The 23,584-nt window shown below is 38.4% G+C and overlaps 1 protein-coding gene across 9 annotated transcripts in view; it reads right to left on the bottom strand.

Moving 5' to 3' along the window:
* The window catches only part of LOC123870451 (monocarboxylate transporter 4), a 54,324-nt gene that overhangs the window by 8,445 nt on the left and 22,295 nt on the right, over positions 1–23,584 (bottom strand). For 3 of the 9 annotated variants that reach the window (XM_045913769.1, XM_045913772.1, XM_045913776.1), the window contains exons 3-15: positions 21,480–21,623; positions 13,626–13,873; positions 11,604–11,732; positions 10,985–11,161; positions 10,621–10,790; positions 9,775–9,844; positions 9,224–9,437; positions 8,856–9,034; positions 8,382–8,525; positions 7,829–7,907; positions 7,288–7,519; positions 6,748–6,975; positions 2,583–5,511 (exon numbers count right to left, since the gene is read on the bottom strand). In XM_045913769.1, the coding sequence (XP_045769725.1) occupies positions 5,502–5,511; positions 6,748–6,975; positions 7,288–7,519; positions 7,829–7,907; positions 8,382–8,525; positions 8,856–9,034; positions 9,224–9,437; positions 9,775–9,844; positions 10,621–10,790; positions 10,985–11,161; positions 11,604–11,732; positions 13,626–13,873; positions 21,480–21,623 (2,024 nt within the window). In that variant the 3' untranslated portion in view covers positions 2,583–5,501. Of the gene's footprint in view, positions 1–2,582; positions 5,512–6,628; positions 6,976–7,287; positions 7,520–7,828; positions 7,908–8,381; positions 8,526–8,855; positions 9,035–9,223; positions 9,438–9,774; positions 9,845–10,620; positions 10,791–10,984; positions 11,162–11,603; positions 11,733–13,625; positions 13,874–21,479; positions 21,624–23,584 lie in introns of those variants that run through there. The other 6 variants (XM_045913771.1, XM_045913774.1, XM_045913773.1 and 3 more) reach the window with 5 other exon arrangements.

Here is a 23,584-nt window from a genome sequence, read left to right as displayed (position 1 = left end):
GATTGTGACCACTGCACTACGTAAATCAAAACCTGTAATAATTTATGTACATTAAAATGATTTTGTTACTTTTCATTTCATTTGGTTGTTTAAAAGTAGGTACTTTATCCGTATTAATATTTAAAAAAATACCTTAATTAAATTATATTATCCTTACATCCAGTACTAAACAATTGATAAAAAGTAGCACAGTTTTACTAACAAAACAATTTTATGAATACGTAAATAAGTTTGTACACAGTATTCTGGTAAAATACCTGGACCCCTAACACCTTGGGGCTACATGCATTTTTTTTAATTATTAAAAACTCCCGCGTTTTCTATGAAAAAAATATCAACGATTTACTTAAAAATGGTCCATTTTTGTCCAAAGGTATTAGGGGTCATTGAGAGCATTAATTGACCTCCCAAAGAACCCTTATTATAAGGGATCGTGATATTTTACCAGCTGTAGTTTAACGCATTCTTTAGTAATACGCAAAAAAAAACCAGAAATCTTGCATGAGTATACGAATCAGCTAATAAAACAGCGCTACAGTTCACAACTTTAAAGCCAAGTTTTAACCTGGCATGAAAATAAGAGTAGTTCTCATTTGAACATCAATGAAACATTATTTGGTATCGAATGGTTACAGAAAATTGACTGCGTTGCGTTCACTCACATCAATATAATACCTATAGTAACTTTAGCTGATAGCTACTTACATTATTATTCATAGCAATGGCACACGATAAATTGTAGAATTGCAATACTTAGTAAAATTGAGTAAAAACAGTTAGGACGTAATTGAATCGCAATTTGAGAGTTTCCTAGCTATGCGACAAATATGACGCGTCAGTCGCGACGGATCTAATACGTGACTGAATTCATAATATATAGAAAGCAGTTTTTGAGGTACGCGACCACGACCGCGCGCAACCTATCCACACACATCAAATACTCTCCATACATCTGTTAATATGTAAGTGTCGCGTTCTAGTACATCAAATGGTAGAAACTGCGCTACGCAATCGCGACTTTTTAACTCTTGATTTTGTTACGTCACCATCAGTAAGGAAACTTCTAACGAAACGTCGATTCTTCAACGTCACTGGACATTTGACGCAGAGAGCCCTAAAGTAGCCCTATTTTTTTTAGATTTTACGTCCCCATAGCCTAATATTTGACATATTATCGAATCAGGATCAAACCGAGTCCCTCACTCTGGCTTTGTTTACAATGGAGAGCATTTAAGGTGCGCGACCGCGACACCTTGCATGCGATCGCGACACGCGACTAAATTGTCGCATGCCGTGGTCGCGCAACTCAAAGTTTACGTCTACCTTTATAGTGTTCTTAGTAACGACGAGAGGGGCAGCTGCTACCGCCTCTAATATCTTGGATTGCGCCGTAAGATCTTGTCAAGCTCAAAAAGATTAGAGACTTACGACTGAAATTAATAAATCAATCCTATCTGTAATCTGTCGATAGGTAAACTCAAGAACGTTGTTATTTGTTAAAATTGTATGGTATTTTTTACAATTATTAGCGGCAATTAACAACGTCGCTAAGTAACTCATTGGCGGCGATTCTCTTGTCTCTCTCTAAACTAAATATAGAGTATCTGTATCTTTTTCTTATTAATATTGCTAAATAAGGATGGAGCACTAAATTCAATTTAAAACTGTCAAACTGTGTCTGTCCTTTTCAAATTACATTAGTAAGAAGAGGATGCGAATACTCTAAAATTTAGTTGTGCTCAAAATCAGTACCACTGAGTGATTACAGATATGATATTAATCATATTACTTTCGACCGTACGTGAATCTAGACTCTTTCTTAGCCTTGTACAACATGCGTACGCAATCGAACACTAAAATTATAGTTCATGGCGATTTCAATAAAACCTATCTAGAATTCACTATAAGGTATTTTTAAGGAGAACAAGAATCAGTTCATAAGTTTCTCTCTCGTTAGTAAAATAGCGAAGCTCGAAAAGTTAATTAGTTATCCGATAAAGTAATAGTCGATTTTGAAAACGCCTACGTGTACAGTACAACCAAATTAATAATGCGCATGCAGATCTTCGCTAAGCCCTAAACAATGCACTTGCATTTTGCACCTTGTTATAAACAAATAGGATTCAATATCATGTGTATCATACGACCGTTGCCGAACAGAGACGAAGATATTTCTATGCGCATTATTAATTTGGTTGTACTGTACGTTCGTACGTGCTTATACAAAAATAAAGGTTCTTTACGAACTAGGGCTAAAGAAATAGGATTTCATGTTAAAGTCGATTTTGAAGTCTCCATTTTAAATGAGTACTCAGTAGTTTTTTGGCTTTATTTTTTTTTTTAGAAAACCTATGACGTTTTTCTAATTTCTAACAATTTTAGGGGAGTTTTTAAACTACATGGTTTACTTTCTTTCTATAGTTTGAGTAGTCATTTGTTTAGTGGTTATTAACCGCTTGGTGTTTAGTTAAAACATCAAGATGGTTGATTTAAAATTATTTTATTTGAACTAGCTACCTAAGTATTCGTGTTTATTTACAGATGTGCAGTTAATATTTACTGTATTTACAATTTTATTTTTATTTTATTTTTTAATTTTTAGACTGGGTCAAACTATAAACCAAAATAGCTAAATAATCATAATAACTCAGATTGACCATTTTTAAAGAAAAAAGATACTTTCAGAATCGTGATCACTAAGTACAGCCTATACTAAGTACTAATTTATTTTGCTTTAGTATACGGACTGGACAATAATATAAAAAAATGTATCTAGAAAACGTGTATTAGAGTTTTTTTTTAGAAATGGAGACTTATTACCTACTAAGTTAATGTTGCTCGTACATATAAGGTACACATCGGCTATCAACACGTGTAAAAGTTATGTACAGTGTCCTATCTAGTAACTTCATTAAGTAACATGTTACATGACAGACTTTACAAATTACATCTCCCTTCATACAATCGCCCGTTTTTTAAAATCTTAATCTAAGGGGGTTTCTTTAGAATTTATCATACGGGGCTTAGAACAATAAGTTCCCTTTGACGGTCGCGATACTGTCTCTCATACATTATAATAATAATAATAAGTAAGTACATATATAATTAGTTTTGAGTTCATTACTTCTTGAATAACTACTTTCCATTACAAATGATATAATCGCTTGAGTTCTAATACCTTGCAAGTCGAAATTAGCAACTTTATCATCATCAACCCATCGCCAGCTCACTACTGAGAACGGCTCTCCTCTTAGCCATAGTCCACCAAGCTGGTCAAGTGCGGATTGGCAGACTTCGCACACCTTTTGAGAAAATTATGGATATCTCTCAGGCGTTCAGGTTTCCTCATGAGGAAAACTTTCGCCGTTACAGCAAGTGATATTTAATTGCTTGAAACTCAATAGGATTTACTTTTTGGCAACTTTTCAGCAGAGTAAGGAGGAGTTTCGATCAAATCCCGAAAAAATTTGTCAACGCTCCGGTAGGTTCAAAACATGGAATACCGTAAATCCCTGTTTCCCGAGGTTTAGGATATCGTGCTCTTACTTTTTCTTCCTCTAAGAGTTTTTATTGGACGTTTTTGTTTCTGACTGATCGAAACCACGCGACGTGTCCTTGATTCTCTAACGAACGGCATCTAAATGTCAGAACCGCCAAAAATTGCTTAGGCGCCATGTTCATGGGCGAGACTATCGCGACGAGTCCGTCCTAATATCGTCGGATAATCTCCACGATAATTCCGCCAGCGTGTCACCGATATTCGCAACGATACGCCACGAGGCCGCAACGGATCTCCGCGTGACGTGACTGCAACGCCTCGTTGGGCCTCTCAACTGTGGCGTAACGTGGCGATATCGCCGCGAGACTCAGCGATATCGTCGCGACAGGCGGTAAGTCCGCGACGTTATACTCGTCCAGAGCCACTCGTCGTATCGCCGCGATAGTATCGCCCTGTGAAGATAGCCCAATAGAGTTTGTATCGAATTTGGTGACACGGCGAGACTATCGCCGTGATACTCTCGCGCGTAGAGATGGCGACTTAGGTGCATGGTGTTAGAACTTAAGCGACCATTTAATACTTATATGGCACAATCGGAAATAAAAATTCTACATAAAATGCACTGCAAATTAATTGCATTAATTTGATAGTCGAGCATAAATCTTCGTGTAAAACCTGCCAATTAAAAACATTAATAAATAATAATAAGCGAATGCGCTTTTAGTTATATTTAAACCAATGCGGTCTTAATACAAAAACTTTAAAGTTGTTTAAACTGATGTTAAACTTGTGCATTTTGTAATAAGATCAATAAGGTTTAAATATACAAAAGATTGTATAAAACATAGTTTTTGCACACATACCGTCTGCACGTTTAAGAACATTGGTTTATTATCTAGACTGTGTAGGTGATACCTCTTTGATGAGATCTTCATTTCATATTTCACAAAGTCTACACAATTCTTGTAATACATAATTATTATAAAAATTAACCTCAAATGTTTACACAATTTTGCACCATAAGTACAATATGTTACAGTTGGTATATCTTCAGACATAATTCTACATAATAAACAATTCTTATTAGTACATGATAGTTACTATTATTAAAATATAACACAGCTTTCAACATGGCTTGCAGACGTTGAAAATATTGCTTATATTATCTATTTAATATTATTAATAAAAGAAAGTACTTTCAAAAGGATGGTAATACAAACTTTATTATTTACAAAATTTAAGAGAAGTAACTCTAGCGCGCCTCCAATGCTTCATACAAACGCATTTTGATTCTCATTTGAATATTACTAACCCATTAACGAAATTTCATAGACATGTTTAGAGAAACAATAGACACTGATGTTTCTAGAAAATGTCAACAATGTTTCAATGAATTCGATTGGTATTTGTTAATATTTAAATGAGTTCTAAAATACATTTGTGTGGAAAATATGATAACTATTCGTAAGTACAAATTAATATTTGAATGATTTGGATAATTCCTGAATATAAATTCTTGTTGTGAATGAAGAAGAACAGTAAACAATATTTTCAATGTCTGCAGCCAATCAAATTTGGATCTTATTTAACTTACTCGTATAACAAACATTCTATTATCGAGACTGAGGTGTCTCGTCGACCAAACTATCTAATTATTTAAATTCTATCTACTCATTTATACACATTCGCGTTTTGAGACCTCGGTATACCAAGCAGAAGAAGAAAGGTTAGAAGAAAGATAGCATGGCTGTCCTACAAAACTGTGCTTGGACTTAACCGAAAAAGTAATACATCTTCAAGGCAATGTCTATAGTAATTAAAAAAGTTTCACATCTTTAGTAGCCAGTCCTTTGATACGATATTCTATTACTATAGTTACGAACTATGCGATTTAAAATAATGCTACAGTTCGTTTTCTTTGAAAACAATAGCTTCTTTTTTACCACAAATTCTCACCAAACTACATAAACTACTTCTTTTGTTCTATCTTCCAACACTTGAATTAAAATGACCTGTTGGAAAATGAGGTATTTGAGATACCAGCTGTTTTAAAATTTGGGTTAGTATTCTAACTACATTAGGGGCGAAGGGTTCGGAATGGAAAACATGCTTTTTAGAAACTAGCTACTTGATAACTATAGTGTTGACTCTTTTTTTTTTTTTTCAAGTACATAGCTCAAAAGGTTGGTTCATGAAGTGATATCTCACGATTTTGCAACTGAATAGTGCAACACAATATGCAATTGAATAAACTACAAGATAGGTGAACCATGGATTATTTAACTTAACGATAAAAGACTCGAGCACTGAAATGGGAATATACAAGTACTAGAAGACGTGCGCCATACATTATTTTATTAATATCATATAAGAAAAATAAGTGATTGACTAATAAATGATTGCTAGAATTGATATAAGATGACACAGAATTAATCTACTTATCAAATAAGATAAAAGTTAAGTTGCCATAAAAAGAAGGAAGGAAAAGTGAGGTCTCAACCGCTAGATTGAATTAGTACTCTATCTAATGTTGACGTGCGAGATAAATGCCATCGGCGCCTGAGTTTTATCATTACATCAGTCAAGAGGCGGACAAAATGTCGACAAAATAAGATAACTAGCAACACTTGCTATCTTACAGCCGAATACAGATCTCTCTTAGTATTTAAAAGCGTCTTTGAATAAAAAGAGAGAATTTCGAAACGTATCAGTATTGGCTTATACTAGTTGGGACGCTAAAGCTACGCTTCCACAGGATCGGAATCGGAGCGTACGCAGCGTAAGATATATTGCTTTGTAAAACTTTACAAACTTACTTACTTTTACTTTCTTTTGTTTGTATTTATAAAACTGTATGCACTAGATCAGAAAATCCGAGACAAAGTAGTCGGCTACTATGAAAATACCGATGCAAAATCCGTATACTATGGATGCACCTTGCAGCATTTCGAAAATCCGACGCTCAAAGTGCGCGTACGCTCAGATTGCGATCCAGTGGACACGGGCTTTTCGTAGAATGTTTCTTCTCGGTAGAAAAGTTCTAAACCAGAGGTAGATTCTTTGATGATTGAGAAGCACTTGTAAAAGTTTGAGTGTACAATCTTTCTTTTTTTATTTATAATATGATGATACGTTTCAGTACTCAGCTGTTAGTGCAAACAATAAAATGCATCGACATTCCGTCTCCGTATCTACTAATTAGGTCACAGTCGCACCACTGGCACTCAGCTCGCTCTGTGTGGACTTACAGCACGCTCTCGCGCTGGGAGAGCTCGGTGGGGCTGATGGGCGATGTGGGCGACGTGGGCGACGGCGGGTCGGAGGGGGAGGCGGCGGTGCGCGTGATAGCGGGCGCGCGTGCGAGTGCGGCGCCCATGGTGATGGGCGTGTCGTCGGGGTCGTCCTCCTCGCCCTCCTCCAGGTCCTCGTCGATGGGCGTCAGCACGTCCAGCGGCTGCTGGATTTCCTCCGGTTTTCTGTACCAAAATATTTGAGTTAACCGGAGTACAATACGATACTAATTGGCTAACATTTAGAAATAAATAAATAAGAACAATACCTAAGCAATTTGTTATTAAACTGATCTCTAACCTCCAGGTTACATAATTCTATTGTGGTGTTACGTCATAACGTTTTAATTCTTAGTTGCGGAACCTAGACACCCCAAACAACGTGCCTAAGCGTGGAAGCCTCCTAAATGTGCTGTCCAATTGTCGTTGGGCATCCTATTTTAAGAGGCGCCTGCCTTCTTTTTTGTGACTCGACAACATTTATTTAAAAATTCTTACCTGCGGAACATAGGCGCCGCAAACGACGTAAGCGTGGAAGCCAGGAAGAAAGCGGCGGCCATGTAAAACGACGCGTCGTAATTCTTCGTAGCGTCGTACACCGCACCGGCCAACGGGGATCCCACTATAGCGGCCGCGCCACGGAACAGTATGAGGAGCCCGAACGCGTTGGTCAACTTGTCCAGCCCCAGAAGATCCACGAGGATGATCGATGTTAGTGAAATGTAGCCGGCTGAAAAGTTTTTATTCAAAATTAATCGATACATGGTCACTATGGGCCTCGTAATGTTCTCTCGGCCGAATATCGGCCACGGCGGTCAATTACCATGGAGAGTAGTCATCTGCGCGGGACATTACATTATAGCGCACGAGAGTGTGGGCTTAATACAGGTGCACTCTCTATTCCCTTACTCTCACAGCCCGCAAAGTTGATGCGGCAATGGACGGGGCACATAGTTCGAAAAACCGCTAAACGTTCCACGTTGGGGTCCTAGGGTCCTAAGATCCCACTTTATTGAGGTAAAAAAAAACCAATACTCACAGATGGCAATTCCAAAAGCAATAGCGACACAGACGTATGTCGCATAGGAGTAACAGAAGGGGGTAAGAGCCACGGAAATCTGCAACAAAGAAAAATTAAAACTTAAGAGAGTCTATGGGTCAAAAATCTAACAAAGCAAACTTTGTGAAAATTTTAACTCTCTACATATTACGGATCATGGGATATGGCCCGCTGACAGACGGACAGACGGGCGGAAGGACACCGAAGCTTAATAATAGGCTTAATAATAAGCTTAATAATTCCGTACCCGAATGATGCCAACGGGACGTTGGCATCATTCGGGTACGGAATTCTAAAAATAGCGTGTTATCTTTACCTATTCCAATTTAGGAGTCCAGCTAGGTGAAGTCCGCTACCTATGAGAAGCATACTCTAATCGGGCAAAATTTCGACAGTCTGCGACGTGTCTACGGGGTTCAGTGCAAAATGTATGAGTAGAGTGCCTTTAGGCGTGCGTCAGAATTTTTCTGACCAAACATTTTTCATAGTATATGGCAGGAAAATAATAGTATGGCGGAACATATCCACGTACCGTAGCAATAACAAGGCAGATGTTGTTGAGTAGCAGCGAATCCATCCAAGGAAAGTCTGCAACCCAGCCGCATGCGATACGGCCAATAGTATTCGTTATTCCGATGATTGACAACAGGAACGAAGCTTGAGATTGTTCCACACCCTGAAAAAATGCCGACAAGGATTATAATTAGGATTACAGGCTTGGCTTTTTGGTCCGAGAAATAGACCTACGGCATACCTATACTATCACGGGACAAGCGCTGAACCGATTTTGACTAGTCTTCAAAGATGAAGATTTTAAACTCGCAGGTAAAAGCCAGTAATTTTTTTACTAGTACATTGGGGTGCTTTTATTAAACAATCTTGTGAGAAAGTTTTCTTGTAAGATATACTGCAAACTGATTTCTAAACATTTAGCCCTGGGTAATGGCTATGTCTCTCCAAAAGAGGGAGGTTTTTGTGAATGAAATATTTATCAAAGTTCACTCACGTTAAGTTGAGCAGCGTCCACGATATACACGAAGGGCACGTAGAGGCCAGCCATGCCGAACACGTTGGACACGCCAATAAGCATGAACGCCGGGTCCCGCAGCAGACTCACGTCCAACATGGACGATAGCGCCGATTTGAATGATTCGGGCAGCTTTAGGCATGGACAGAGGTCGTATTCTGGAAATTAAACAATAGATTTTAATTCGCTTAGTTACTAAACCCAAATATGCAGTCAGGATGTGCCATTTCAGACAGATCGAAATCTTAGGCCTTCGTGCTCGTATCTTCTGAATTGCTCAGTCAGGCAGTTTCCATTTCCACGAAAGAACCATTCTAGAACTTTCAAATATGGAAGAATTTACTTACGTTCTTGTCTTTCCAGATCACCGGCTTGCCTGCTCTGTGGCAAGCTCAGCACAGAGTTCCTGTAACCCTGCAGCGACTTCTGGCTCTGGTACTGCGGCAGGTTGATGACTGAGCCGGAATAGAAGATGTCTTTGCGAGACATCGGCCGGACCATTCTAGAACTTTCGCGCGGCGCCGCTACTGATAACTTCGAATTGTAAACTCCATCGTCCCCCTGAGAAATGTATCTTTTCTTAATTCCTTTACATTAAAATGTTTGTTCACCCGACTTCGGCTAAACAAGGTAAGGAAACTGCGAAAAGCATTTCCAGTATTACAGGTCAAAATATAACGTCATGACAATTCCAATATGGCGGATACGACAGACAAAAATTCGTTAAGGATAAAATTAAAATTGGGATAAATATCGAGTTTGGTATCAAATGAAAGGTCTGATTATGTGGTTCCAAAAATATATAACTTTTTGTGTCAATTTAGAAGAAAAATTTTATGTGATTTACGAAATTTGTAAAAATAAATATTACATTCATCTTTATGAATCCAACACTTACATCACTACGATACTGGCTGCCCATGGAAGTTTTGGACGTTGCTCTAATTGCAGCTAAGGACGGCTTAAATCTGAAAATTGAGAATACAACACTTACAAACTCGGAAGAGTTTATTAAATTTACACACAAAAATATTCTATGATTTTACAAAATTTTCTTTGGCATGTCCAGTCTACTCGCACAAGATAAAACAAATCAATTGGGCCGATTTGACACGTACATCACAGGTAAAGTATAACATAACACCCAAAACCCAGCACCAAGCAAAGACATTGATTTTCTTGCACTTTACAGGTAAAATCTTAACACCCCAGAAGCTGGCGTCTTAAAATTAACACTAAAGGAGGTAAACCAGAATTACGTCAACTGTTAAACTGTAGATAAAACGTTGGGGTATGTTAACACCAGTGTAGATTTCTAAATCATACCCTCAGTTTTACTCTTATCTCGCATGCACGGTTCATAAACCCAATATTGTGATATAATGTTTATGATATGGTTAGCTTATTTATTACTCTCCCTTTTACTATCAGTCAATTTTTCATGCTTAAATAAAATTAGCTAAATTTTAATAAAGGATGGTTTACGCCCGGAGCAACAACATGCGACATTTCGACATGCGGCAGTATATGTTATATCAAGACACCATCGCGCTGTAGAAATAAAATGTCGGTGGGACAGTCTGCCGACGATTCTTGCTACATTTTTTTATAAGGGGCTTTTGAATTGCAAGAACTATAGCATCCGTGCAGCAAGATTTTCTATCTTCTTCATAACACCGTTTCCCGTTGGACGTCACGTTACCCAGCACCAAGCAAGCCTGCAATAGGAAGGTCGTGTAAATACCCTTCGGTGGCGGGGGCTGACCTCTCGGCGACGCTGTGCTTGCGCTGCGCGTCGAAGAAGGGCACGGAGCCGTTCTTGGGCAGCGCGGCCGCGTGCGCGCTGAAGGCGGGCGACGACACGTTGCGCGACATGTGCTGCGCCTGCGCGTGCGCCGCCGTGCCGTTCTCGCTCTGGACAACATTTTTGAAACTAAACTTCCTTACACAAGGAACAATAAGCTTGACAGCAATCCTGTAAGAAGACAGGGGCAAGACGGGGAAGGGATTATAAGTCGACAGTTCACTCTCCTAGTTGCAAAACAAATTAAGTAATTAGTCTCAGCCTGAGCTCACTAATTTAAAAACATTATTTCTAAATTAGTTACCTTTTTCTTGAGCTCGTTATCGTCGGGCACTCTGGCCTCGGTGATGGTGGGCAGCGTGGGCACGGTGGGCACGCCCGGCATGTTGGGGATGGTGGGCACGCGCGCCAGCGCCTCCAGATTCAGCGACGAGTGGACCCCCGGGTCTATGTTCAGGGGCGCCTGCAATATATTGGAAGTCTTCCAATAAAAGTCAATGTTAAATCTACCATGCAACTAATTACACAAAATTAAATATTAATCACATAAATATTTACAAAAAAGAAAATCTACTATAGTTACATACGAGGCGTTAATTTTAATGAGGCACGAAATACTACTACAGAAAAAACGTACTAATCTAGTGTAATACAAGTGTGTCTGTCTGTCTGCTGGCTTTTCACGGCCCAACAGTTTAACGGATTTATATGAAATTTGGTACAGTAAATTTGGTAGCTTGCATTCCGGGAAATTTACATAAGCAACTTTTTATCTTGGAAAATCAAAGAGTTCCCACAGGGTTTTTGAAACCCCTAAATCCACGTGGACGATGTCGCGGGCATCATCTAGTAGATAATAAATAAGACTATTACCACTAGATAAACAGAAACAATACAATGAATTACATGGGTGTGATATCTACCTTCAATCTCTTCTCCATAGTGCCATCAGGTAAGTGTACAACAAAGTACGAGCCTCCTATTGAGCCTCTCTCCATTTGCAGCCGCTTTTCTTCCGCCATTCGTTGCAGTAAAGGCTTCTCACCCGATGTCTGCAACAAAGACCTACTTTATAGTTCTTCGCCTGTCTACAAGCTCGTAAAAGCATTTCGTGTAATAAAGAGAAAAAATTATAACAAGATACTGAGAGGTTTCGAATTCATTTTTTTAATACAAAAAATAGCGTGCAAACGGCAGACGGATCACCTGATATTAAGTGATTACCATCGCCCATGAACATTTGCAGCATCAGAGGAACCGGCGATGCATTGCCGGCCTTTCGGGAATCTGTTGGTCCGCCCCTTGAATAACCCCACGTTGTAATCTAGTGGGAACACCGCCGATGGAAGTAGATGGAAGATGGAATTAGATGACTTTTAAATGATCTCTTAATATGCGAAATACAGTCATAATTTGGGGCAGATTAAATTTTGTATGAATTAAATTTTTAAATACCTATGTTGAATTAGGACACTTTTATTATGTAGGTATGTATATTGTACATAATCGGATAGGTATTAATTACGACACAGTAACCTAATACCTATACAAAGTGTTCTATTGTATTGTACATTTTACAAATGTACGAAATCATTGTTGACCTTAGACGATTTTGACGACTTCCCTGGCACAGTGGTGAGCGCTGTGGTTTTATTAACAGGGCTCAATGCCCGGCAAGGGCAATTGGGGAATTTATAATTTCTAAATTGACTCTGGTCTGGTCTGGTGGCAGGCTTCGGCCGCGGCTAGTTTTCACCCTACCGGCAAAGCCGTCCCATCAGTGTTTTAGCGTTCTGGTACAATGCTGTGTAGAAACCGATCAGGGGTATGGGTTTAATGAAACTGCCATACCGTTTCGAAGTTAGCCCGCTTCCATCTTAGACTGCATCATAACTTACCATCACGAAAGATCGCATGTCAAAGGCTAACTATAATGGAATAAAATAAAAATTATTCGTAAACTCCAATGAGAGCATCCGGAATGCACGCTGTGCATTCCGGATGCAATGTTCAACGGATTCTAAATTAAAGCAGCTATTTTTAGTATTATGCTGGTTGTTTTTGATACCTACTGTTGGATTAAAACCGCATTAAAACAACTCAGTGATGCCAAATGGATAAAAGGGAAAGTTCTAGATTTTCTTAGAAATATGCCCACTGGATGGCTCTTGTCGATAATAATGTAATCTTAGCTAAACACATAAACTATCTTCAAATTCCGCTGAAAATTCAACACTGAAATATTATATTGCCCGATTTGCAAGCATTTTCAATAATCTTATCCAATTCTTAGAAAGTCGAAGAAGTAGAAAATTGATTTGTTTCAGTTGTTTACGTTGTTGCTAAAACGTATTATTGTTGTACGGAATACGTTGCGTCAGGGAAAATTCTAAGGTGTATGTGAAATTCAATTTAGATACTTCAGTTTACCTCAGTTATAGTCCGTCAGTCAGTCAGTAAAAGGTAAAACAGTAGCTTATACTTATATTATATTATATTATATTATATAGCTTAGTAGTAAGAGGCATATTTACAAATACGCGGCCCATACGATCTTGTTGAACTGGGGATTAAATCATGATACGAGTGAAAAGCTAACTTTAATTTACACGTCAGACGCCTCGCTTACGCGTTTCTTTGAGAAAATTTCTGCAATTTGTTTATTTTTTAAGCAAGTTAAGTAAAAGCGGACTATACAATGTATATCCTATGGAAGAGAAGCTTTGTGAGCGTTGCTGGTACTTTTACCCTGCAATTTATCTACCACCATTTAGAGATGGAAAACATTGCAGAAAGTCTGCATAATCTTCGAAGAAATTTTGAGGTATGTGTATGTACCATTAGCAATGCGAGTTTAAAACATGCAAAAGTCGAAGTGCACAGGCAATACATGCATGACGATATACATAATATTACCCTGTTTAGTATTATACTATTAAACTTACTTTGGGATACACCAGAGGCCTCATCAAGGCGCCGAATACGGCACAATTTAATATTAACCCAGCAAGCAATAGATTCGCGTTCTGCCACGAGCCGAATTCGTTCAGCAAAATTGCGGCGAGTGGGGCAAAGCTGAATGTGCCTACGCCGGACCCGCATACTGCGATACCCGTGGCTAAGGAGCGGCGGGTCTCGAAGTAGTAGCCTACTGCTACGACTGACGGGAGGTAGATCATGCCGAAGCCCATACCTGCAGAGAAAAAAATAAGTTCAAATTACATTCAGTTACAGTAGTGCTTTTAGGCATTTGAATTTTAATTCAAATATGTATCTCAATTGGGAGGCAAAAATTTTTTCGCCCGATGTACATCATGAGTATAATAAGATTAGACTCCGGCAATTTTCTCGACAATTTTGACTCATTGCTTTGAAGTGTGATACATTAGACGTCTATTACAATTACACATCTTTTCAGTTTCACGACCTCGACATCAATCACTTACCAAATACCTATGTACCAAACGAAATTAATAAATTGCTATTGGGCTTCGTCAAACTCTCGAATGTTTGTGCCCTAATCAATATGGGTACCTACTCGTATATGAGCGTGGAATTTTCCAAAAGGAGCCTTCCATAACAAGTGTCTTGCATATAAAGGGTGTAACCAGAACGCTAGCGAAAAATTAGCGTTATAATTATACTACCTTAACACAATCCAACGCCAATAACCATTTGCCTTATCTTGTAGTTTTAGTGATTTAGTATTTTTCAAACCCGCATGGTATAGCGTGCCAAACTCCGGCGAATGCCTCACCTTACGACGCGGCATTGACTTCGAGTGACCTATTTATGGAACGTTCGTTGATTTCTAGCGTCAGTCAGATGTTTTTTGAAAAAACTTTTAAAACTAAGGGTTTTTTCATATTTTTTTTTGTCTTATCAGGTATCATCAATAGGTAATATCATCTGTCTTCGTTTTTGCTAGCGTTCTGGTTACACCCTGTTATAGTAGGTACACGTAAATTGCCGTAAACTGGATGTGTTGTTCCGAATACCGGGGCACTTTTAGAGTTTCCACAGAAACACGTGAAAAAACAGTACGATAAAACTCGCATTTCTCTGAAAAATTTTTACAAGACTTTTTATTTCTACTTACAAAAGTAGAAATAAAAGTTAGAAGACGTGCCAGCTTCATTTATAAACAACAACCAGACTACGTTAAAGAGGTCGGCGCAATTTCCTAATTAGAAAATTAAGTGCTAACGAACTTCTACATTGTCTGTAATCACAAAACATACAATTTAATTAACCTTATGCTTGCTATTCTAACTCAAACAGATGCATTTGAACAAACACACAATATCTGGCGTAGGTATGATATTGATAACGTATGAGTCAGTGTTTGCGGCCCACAAATCGCCAGTGGAAACGAAACCAGACAAAGGAATCGCAGTGTTGCGAAGGGGTCATCAGCATTAATTCAATATGCGTCACTTTCCGGGAAGCGAAGGATACAATTGAAAAAGACACATGTGTAATGAAAATTTTACAAACAACCGGGTTATAAGCAGCGAAAATTTTACTGTCACGACCTTCCATTTTTATTCAAAGTCGAAGGCTGAATAAAAAATTCGCCATGTATGACAGGATGGTAGACGTGAAAAGAGATTTGCTCATTTACAAACTCAAGTTGGCACCGCCTAATCTACTAATATACCCATAATAATATTAGACCTGTAACTGGAATTTACCAGCCTTGGAAAATGAGTTACGAAAAAAACTTCGATACATTAAAGCAATCACCTCTTTCGTATGAAGCGACCAGATACATAATTTGTTTATGCACATAGACACTGGTTTTGTGGAGCTTTTACTTTAGTTAACCTTAGTTTTACTTTATATACACAAGTTTGCATTTTTCTGAGATTTTACTACTAGATGGTAAGAAATTATTTAGTCAATGCGGCAAGCCTGAAGAGGCCTAAATATTAGTTATACTCATAACTTACTCCGTGTAAACCTTAGTGCATCATACATTTGGAAAGCCAAATGTGCATATCGTATTTAGTTATTTATTATATCCCGACTTTGTCGATGATCTCACGGACTTGACGCTAATGCCCGTATATAAATGGTTACTCGTGCAAATATGACAAAATTGGCAACATAATAATGTGAAAATCACGAATGTTTCGAAACATATTGGACCAGTACCCAGTTTTTGAATTTTATATGATGAAGATGATGTAATTTTATTTCGTTATCATCCTTCAACGCTACAATTTTAGTCAGCCCTGAACACTGGAATTCACAACTAGTTGATTCTTAGCCCTGTCGAGTGATTAGCTCAATGATGAATCATCCTTCTAGGGTTCCGTACTCGAAAGGTGCCAACGGACCCTATAACTAAGCCTCCGTTGTCCATCCGTCTATCTATGTGTCTGTCAATCTATCTGTCAGCGGTCTATATCTCATAACCGTAAATTTTCACATTGTGTGTATTTCTATTGCCATTATAACAACAAATAATAATTTAAAACTGGTCGCCATAACAATTTAAAAAAATTTAAAATTAACTTTTGGTACGGAACCTTTTTTGTGCGAGTCCGATTCGTACGTGACCGGTTTGCAATCGCCTATTGCTGTAGTCATGTCATAGTCTCAACAGTTAATTTAGGTATTGTGTTTACTTACCTACTTTGCTATGTACTTATTAGAAATATTCCATTAAATTGATTACTTGGTGTTATTCAGTATGTTGTTGTTGTTTTTCAAAAATAATTCAGTAGGTATCTAATAATATAATTACTTACCAAGTGGAAAAATAGATATTGATTAAGTAATAGAATTCTTACTTGGGACCACATGGAATCTTCTACCTGTACTTTAGGTACTGTTTCGGCTATTCCACTTATCAGTGAAATGAGTACAAGAAAATGGATTGATATATCAATCTGTGACAAGAGCGATCAGATAACGAGATAAGATTAACAATAGTTCTATACTATGAGCTGTAGGGCGCCGTATCGTCTACAATCACTGGCACCAAGCCAATTTCTGATACGACCTTGAAAACGACGTGACAACAAAAATTGTCTAGAACACACAGTAGGTACTAAAACATCTCCAAAATCTTTACGAACTTACGTAGTTACTAGTCTCCCTGGCAAAACACGGATTCAAATCTAAAATATGATAAAAGGAAGCAAGTCTGTTTTCTGTGGGACTTTTCTAAGCCACGTGTGCTACAGCCACCAAATAAGTAGTTGGTAAGTCACGTTACAGCAAAAATTGTCCAGGTCATACATAACTATTAACATCGCCAAACTCCAAATACGAACATCTCTCGTCAAACGTCAAGGTCGTGCTCGGCAAGACCGCAAAAAAGGGGTTTAATGCAAAGTTATAAAACGAAACATGTCTGTTCTGTGGGACCCTCTAGCAAGCCACTAATGCTTACGGCTAAGCAACGTGTGCTAAGGTTACAGAATAATAGGTTTTTTAAGGTCAAGCTAAATAACACGAGTCTGTCAACTAAATACCACAATGTTCCATAAAACAACTGCAAATTCCAATGACAGTTATAATTCCAAGGGTGCATACTGCAATTAACTCTCGGAAAAACCTAACTACACAATCGCATGCAAACTTTCGACTTTCAACATTAAATATTTACACGTAGGGGTAGGATTGTCGGAAAAGCCGCCGTTATTCACTCAACGATAATTTCCTAAAGGGCTTATAAGCATTCATACATAAGCTGTGCTCAACTGCTTTCGTCGTGGTTGGCATGTGTCCAATTTCACACACGGTCTGTTGCCACCAATTTCAGCGGATTGCAAAACAAAGAACATGGAAAACGTTTTTAATAACCGGCCTCTTTGCTTTCAATGGGTTTAATGTTCTTTATTTTTGATTGTTTCTTCAATTTTTAACCCCCGACCCAAAAGAGGGGTGTTACAAGTTTGATGTGTGTATCTGTCTGTAGCATCGTAGCTCCTAAACGAATGAACCGATTTTAATTTAGTTTATTTCGTTTGAAAGGTGGCTTGATTGAGTGTTCTTAGCTATGGCTATAATCGAAGAAAATCGGTTCAGCCGTTTGAAAGTCATCAGCTCTTTTCTAGTTTTCTTATAGAGTTTTTTTGTTGGGGTTTTTTTTAAATTTTGAGTTATTGTGTACGAAATACATAATATTAACAAAGACACAAGCTTAGCAACATTAAGTACTAAATGTTGTCCGCGACTTCGTCCGCGTGGATTTAGATTTTTAAAAATCGCGTGGGAAATCTGGTTTCGGGACCAAAAGTGTAGCCTACATAATATGTCCTTTCTCGGGGTGTAAGCTATCTTTGTACCAAACGTCCAAATCGGTTAAGGATGAGTCGTGAAACGATAAGACACTTTCACAATTATTATAATATTAGTAAGGAAAATATCTTGCAGAATTGGGAGATTTTTGACATTTTACAAATCGATTCGCTTTCAAGAAAGCGTTTTTCAAATAAATATTAATCAGAAGTAGATTAAGTATGTAGATAATAAAAGCTTTTTTTATTGTTCGAGCTTTTAAGAGTAATTGTGTTTACATTTCGTGTCTAAATGTAAAGGATGTCTCCAACGAGGCAGCAAGCCGCATTGTGCCAGGGCCGCTGGCAACAGACATTTCTATTAAGTACCTAACATTTATACCGATTTATACATACTTTCGTCCTCGACAGGCCCTCATCTATTCCTGGATTCAACCGTTAATGGATTCCATTCGCAGTTTGGCATTTTATTACGTCGAACAATAAATATTCGTTTGCTTATAAGGAACAGATGACAGAAGGGCTGGCTCATTTTTTGCGCAACGGATCAGCCTGGCTGTCCAACGCGGAAATGCAGCCAGTATTCTTGGCACCATTCCACGCGGGCATGATTTGTATAGTAATTAGATAAGGCTAGCTTTAAGTTTTATTGTAATATTTTCAATAAAAAAAAAAAAAGGAACAGATCGGGACGTATGGGAATCTTCCATCAATTACTCAATCAATTATGTTCGTACGTTTCAGCTGAAGCAATAAATGGATTGCCTCTCTGTTTTGCCATTATTTCTGCCACTTTCAGTTTCAAAACAGCTAAGATATTTTATGTGACAAATTGGATAGAAGGCGAATAAATCTTTCGGGAGTGACTTGTCTCATTAGTACGGCTACAATCTGAAAGCTACAACTACATTCTTGAAGAGGGCATGATTTGATTGAACGAGCGAGAACAAAATTCCAGAACAGCCAAAGTACATGCAGCTAGGTACATACATGATCGATAAAAGGAGTAGCAGAGGTCAGACCGCAATTGCTCCGTGTAAGTACTTCGATTTGGGGTAACATTATTAGCGAAACCTGGTTAAATACTGAAAATACTCAAGGCCGAATTTTTGGCGCAAACATTCGTGACCAAACGCGTAAAATAAAAGATTGACACGCCAACAAGAAATTCCAGTTCAGACATTGCGTAACTGAATGTTTTCCCCCATCGGACTAGAAAGATTTGTTTATTCACCGGTAGAATATTTTACTCTTCAAAATTAATTCAAGGTCAATTTTGTTTATCCGCTTGTTTGGTCATCCTTTTAATGACTCCATTAATACTCAAATATTTTATGGCTTCCGTTTTATGAATACTGAAATTGTTGACGTCCTTCCATAATTTATTCGGGGAATAATTTGTTATTGCCATAACTTGGTGTTCCGTAGGCTGATTTTACGGTTTCAGGACCTTCAGCAGATTTTAATTGCTCCTTAACCTTGACTCTCTGACGCCCTGTTTCTGTCCACCTACGCAATTTCGTCTAATTTAAACTTTCTGGATAGAGATTTCAGTAGTCTCTATAAAATAGTTGGTTAAATGCTGGAGCTGCAAGTTAAGTAGAGTTTAATAAACGAGGGTCTCCAGATTATAAAATTGATCGTGGTCCCGTTTGCAGAAAGGAAAATGCTGAAATTATTTTTTTTAATCTCGAAAGAAGAAAACAAGCTTGAAAATTTAAAACCCATTAGAAGACTTAATAAGCTAGGCAGAGCTTTTATTAAACCGAGGCGACTGAAGTCTGCTTGGTGCATTGCGGGTATTTTCTGCATGAAAGAATCTCCAGTGCCCCAGGTATCACATTATAAGTACCTAGATACAGTAGGTACTAGGTACATTTTTAATTACTAAAATAAGAGTTTACTATTTTGTTTAGCAGTAAAATGCGTTACCTATTATTATCATAGTGGTCACGCTCTTACTAAGGTGAAAATAATGAATTAGATTTTAGTAGATAACAATGCACTTCGAAGCCAGTTAGCAAATTGAATACGCAATTCACATACTCCGTTAGATTAATCGCTACTTAACTAATGAATGTCAAACTGCAAATTGAACGCAATAAAACTTTGTACTAATTGTTAGGTAATTACATTTATTCTTTAACTATGCACGCACAGTTGTTTCGGGACTTTGGATGAAGAAATTAGTATGTTGTGGTCTTCACTCAGATCAAGTGTGCTCCAAGTGTTATCGGTTGTGTGATAGTCATGACTCAGGTTGAGATCTATAATAATATTATAAAGGAGAATGTTTGTATGTATGTGTGTGTGTGTGTGTGTGTGTGTGTGTGTGTGTGTGTGTGTGTGTGTGTGTGTGTGTGTGTGTGTGTGTGTGTGTGTGTGTGTGTGTGTGTGTGTGTGTGTGTGTGTGTGTGTGTGTGTGTGTGTGTGTGTGTGTGTGTGTGTGTGTGTGTGTGTGTGTGTGTGTGTGTGTGTGTGTGTGTGTGTGTGTGTGTGTGTGTGTGTGTGTGTGTGTGTGTGTGTGTGTGTGTGTGTGTGTGTGTGTGTGTGTGTGTGTGTGTGTGTGTGTGTGTGTGTGTGTGTGTGTGTGTGTGTGTGTGTGTGTGTGTGTGTGTGTGTGTGTGTGTGTGTGTGTGTGTGTGTGTGTGTGTGTGTGTGTGTGTGTGTGTGTGTGTGTGTGTGTGTGTGTGTGTGTGTGTGTGTGTGTGTGTGTGTGTGTGTGTGTGTGTGTGTGTGTGTGTGTGTGTGTGTGTGTGTGTGTGTGTGTGTGTGTGTGTGTGTGTGTGTGTGTGTGTGTGTGTGTGTGTGTGTGTGTGTGTGTGTGTGTGTGTGTGTGTGTGTGTGTGTGTGTGTGTGTGTGTGTGTGTGTGTGTGTGTGTGTGTGTGTGTGTGTGTGTGTGTGTGTGTGTGTGTGTGTGTGTGTGTGTGTGTGTGTGTGTGTGTGTGTGTGTGTGTGTGTGTGTGTGTGTGTGTGTGTGTGTGTGTGTGTGTGTGTGTGTGTGTGTGTGTGTGTGTGTGTGTGTGTGTGTGTGTGTGTGTGTGTGTGTGTGTGTGTGTGTGTGTGTGTGTGTGTGTGTGTGTGTGTGTGTGTGTGTGTGTGTGTGTGTGTGTGTGTGTGTGTGTGTGTGTGTGTGTGTGTGTGTGTGTGTGTGTGTGTGTGTGTGTGTGTGTGTGTGTGTGTGTGTGTGTGTGTGTGTGTATGTTTGTTACTCCTTCACGCAAAAACTACTGGACGGATTGGGCTGAAATTTAGAATGGAGATAGATTATACCCTGGATCAGCACATAGGCTACTTTTTATCCCGGAAAATCAAAGAGTTCCTACGGGAATTTAAAAAACCTACATCCACGCGAACGAAGTCGCGGGCATCGGCTAGTCTATAATAAAACGAGACAGCATTATGTCACTAGCATAAATCTGTCTCGTTTTAACTGAAACTTAAGTATGAACAAAATCAAAGTACGTTATATAGATCTCAGCCTTAGAGGCAGTAGCCGTTCAACTTTACCCTTGACTTGTGAATCATACAGAACCAAATCTCACCTCCAATGAGCCCATAGGTGATCATCATCATGGTGACGCTTTTGCAGAAGGTGGAAAGCACGAACGCAACGGCTGCTATCAGGGAGCCTGCCACGCAGACTGCTCGACAGCCGTACTTGTTGCATAGCGCTGATACTACAGGACCTGAAATGTAGACAGATTGGTTACTCGCTGCTTTAAGAGGAGTATCTTCGTAGCACGCTCCAAACAAACGTAGTTCTGTTCTCTGAATATTTACATGAGAACCAAATAGGTATATCTACTCGTGTGACCAAACTACGTTTGTATGGAAAACACTGGGATGCGGGTTACGTAAACTTCTCTAAAACAAATCAGAAGCAATAAAAAGGACTAAAGTGGGTGGAGATTATCAGTTAGTTGATATACTCAGATATACGTAGATCTAACCAGTATAACATCGTATTTTTATTTAAGGAAAAAAAGTTGTAAAAAATCCTTCTAGAATAATAAATATGTGTATATGGAACATATACCACTTAGCACCAAACGTGCTATTATGTATCTATTCTGTGATAGCAACCTATCTCGATATTCGAGTTACCGGTGTTTTAAATAACAATGTCAACATCATCGCAATGACACACACAGAAACGGGATGTTATTGTTTATGCCAAAAGCTTACGCAATGGGCTTTTGCAAAGTAGTTTTATTAAAGCGATGAATATGTATATTTTGTAATATCAGTTGGAATATATTGTATACGGGTATGTAGGATTTATACCAAGGTTGAGTCTCATCTGTATGCAAAACTTGGACGTGAACAACCTCAAACTAGAAGGCGCCCTGTCCAGACTTAATTGAATAAATAACTTATACTAAATAGATATAAAGTTAATAATAATTTTACTAATTAATATATACTGATATAATGCAGTATACACCTCAATATATATCACGCTTTGATAAAAAGAAAAAGCCAACGATTTTTATGTAAAACAAAATATAGTTCTACTCTTAAAGTAGCAGACAAAACACAAAAATCTAGCAGATATAAAGTGCTTTATCACTATTCTCTACCCATATTATAAATGCATATGAAGTGTGTTTGTTTGTTGGTTTATCATTTAATCACATCGTATCTCGCAACGGAGCAACGGGTCGATGTGATTTTTTTTAGGTGTAATTATAGTTAAAGACCTGGAGAGTGACATAATATAGGTAGGATAAGAAAATCAAAGAGTTCCCATGAGATTTTCAAAAATCTAAATCAACACGAAAGTCCCGGGTATCAGATAGTGGTTAAGTATTGTACAAAAAGACCGTCTTGTTGTGATTTATGACTGATAATATGGTACTTAACTATGTTTACCTAAATGCTTTTTGATTACCTTCTAACTACTTTAGGTAAAAATAAACCTACGAATAAAGTTAGATTGTTACCTAATCTACCTGTGTAAGTATGTATAGTGTGAATTTCGATCATGTTAAATTTCGGCATCAAAATAAACAAAGACGTATTCGGCATCTTCATGGATCAAAGGCTTGGTCAGACACAGCGCGCCGGAAACGTGTCTAACACGGTTCCTGAACTTTTACAATGAAATGTTTGGATGCGTTTCCACTGCCTCGCTCGTATAATAACGCGCTAATGCCGTCGCGCTGCACTCAGCGGCTGTAGTGTAAGTTTTCAATTTAATTTTTTTCAAGATGGATAATTTTCTGTCCATCAACACACTGCACACTGAACACCGAACAATTAGCCGACACTCTCTCGCTGTTTACTAGTGTAATAATACTATAATCGATGCAGCTTTTACGTAATCGACCAGCTGTATTACAAATTGTGATGAGCGTATATCAGCGCTGCTTGGCCTTGTACTTTTTTAGCATTATGCTGAGCTTGAAACCTTTGTTCACGTTGCGACACACACGACAATTATTATTAGTGTTACTGAGCACTTTTATAATTTTGAGCAAATGCTCGAGTAGTCGAAGCGCCACGGTAACGTATTGCATGGTGTGGTACAATAATGTTAAAAAATATTTCGGTTTGTTTCTTTATATGAGGCCGACGCTGTTGCGTTGCTGAAGTCACGCGTTGAGTCTGTCCAGACCTTAAGTTAGTAAATCGCTTGCAGATGAAG

Source organism: Maniola jurtina, chromosome 12 (assembly GCF_905333055.1).
Source record: "Maniola jurtina chromosome 12, ilManJurt1.1, whole genome shotgun sequence".
Lineage (NCBI taxonomy): Eukaryota > Metazoa > Arthropoda > Insecta > Lepidoptera > Nymphalidae > Maniola > Maniola jurtina.
Note: the sequence above shows the minus strand (reverse complement) of the source record. Positions and strands in the feature narration are given on the sequence as shown.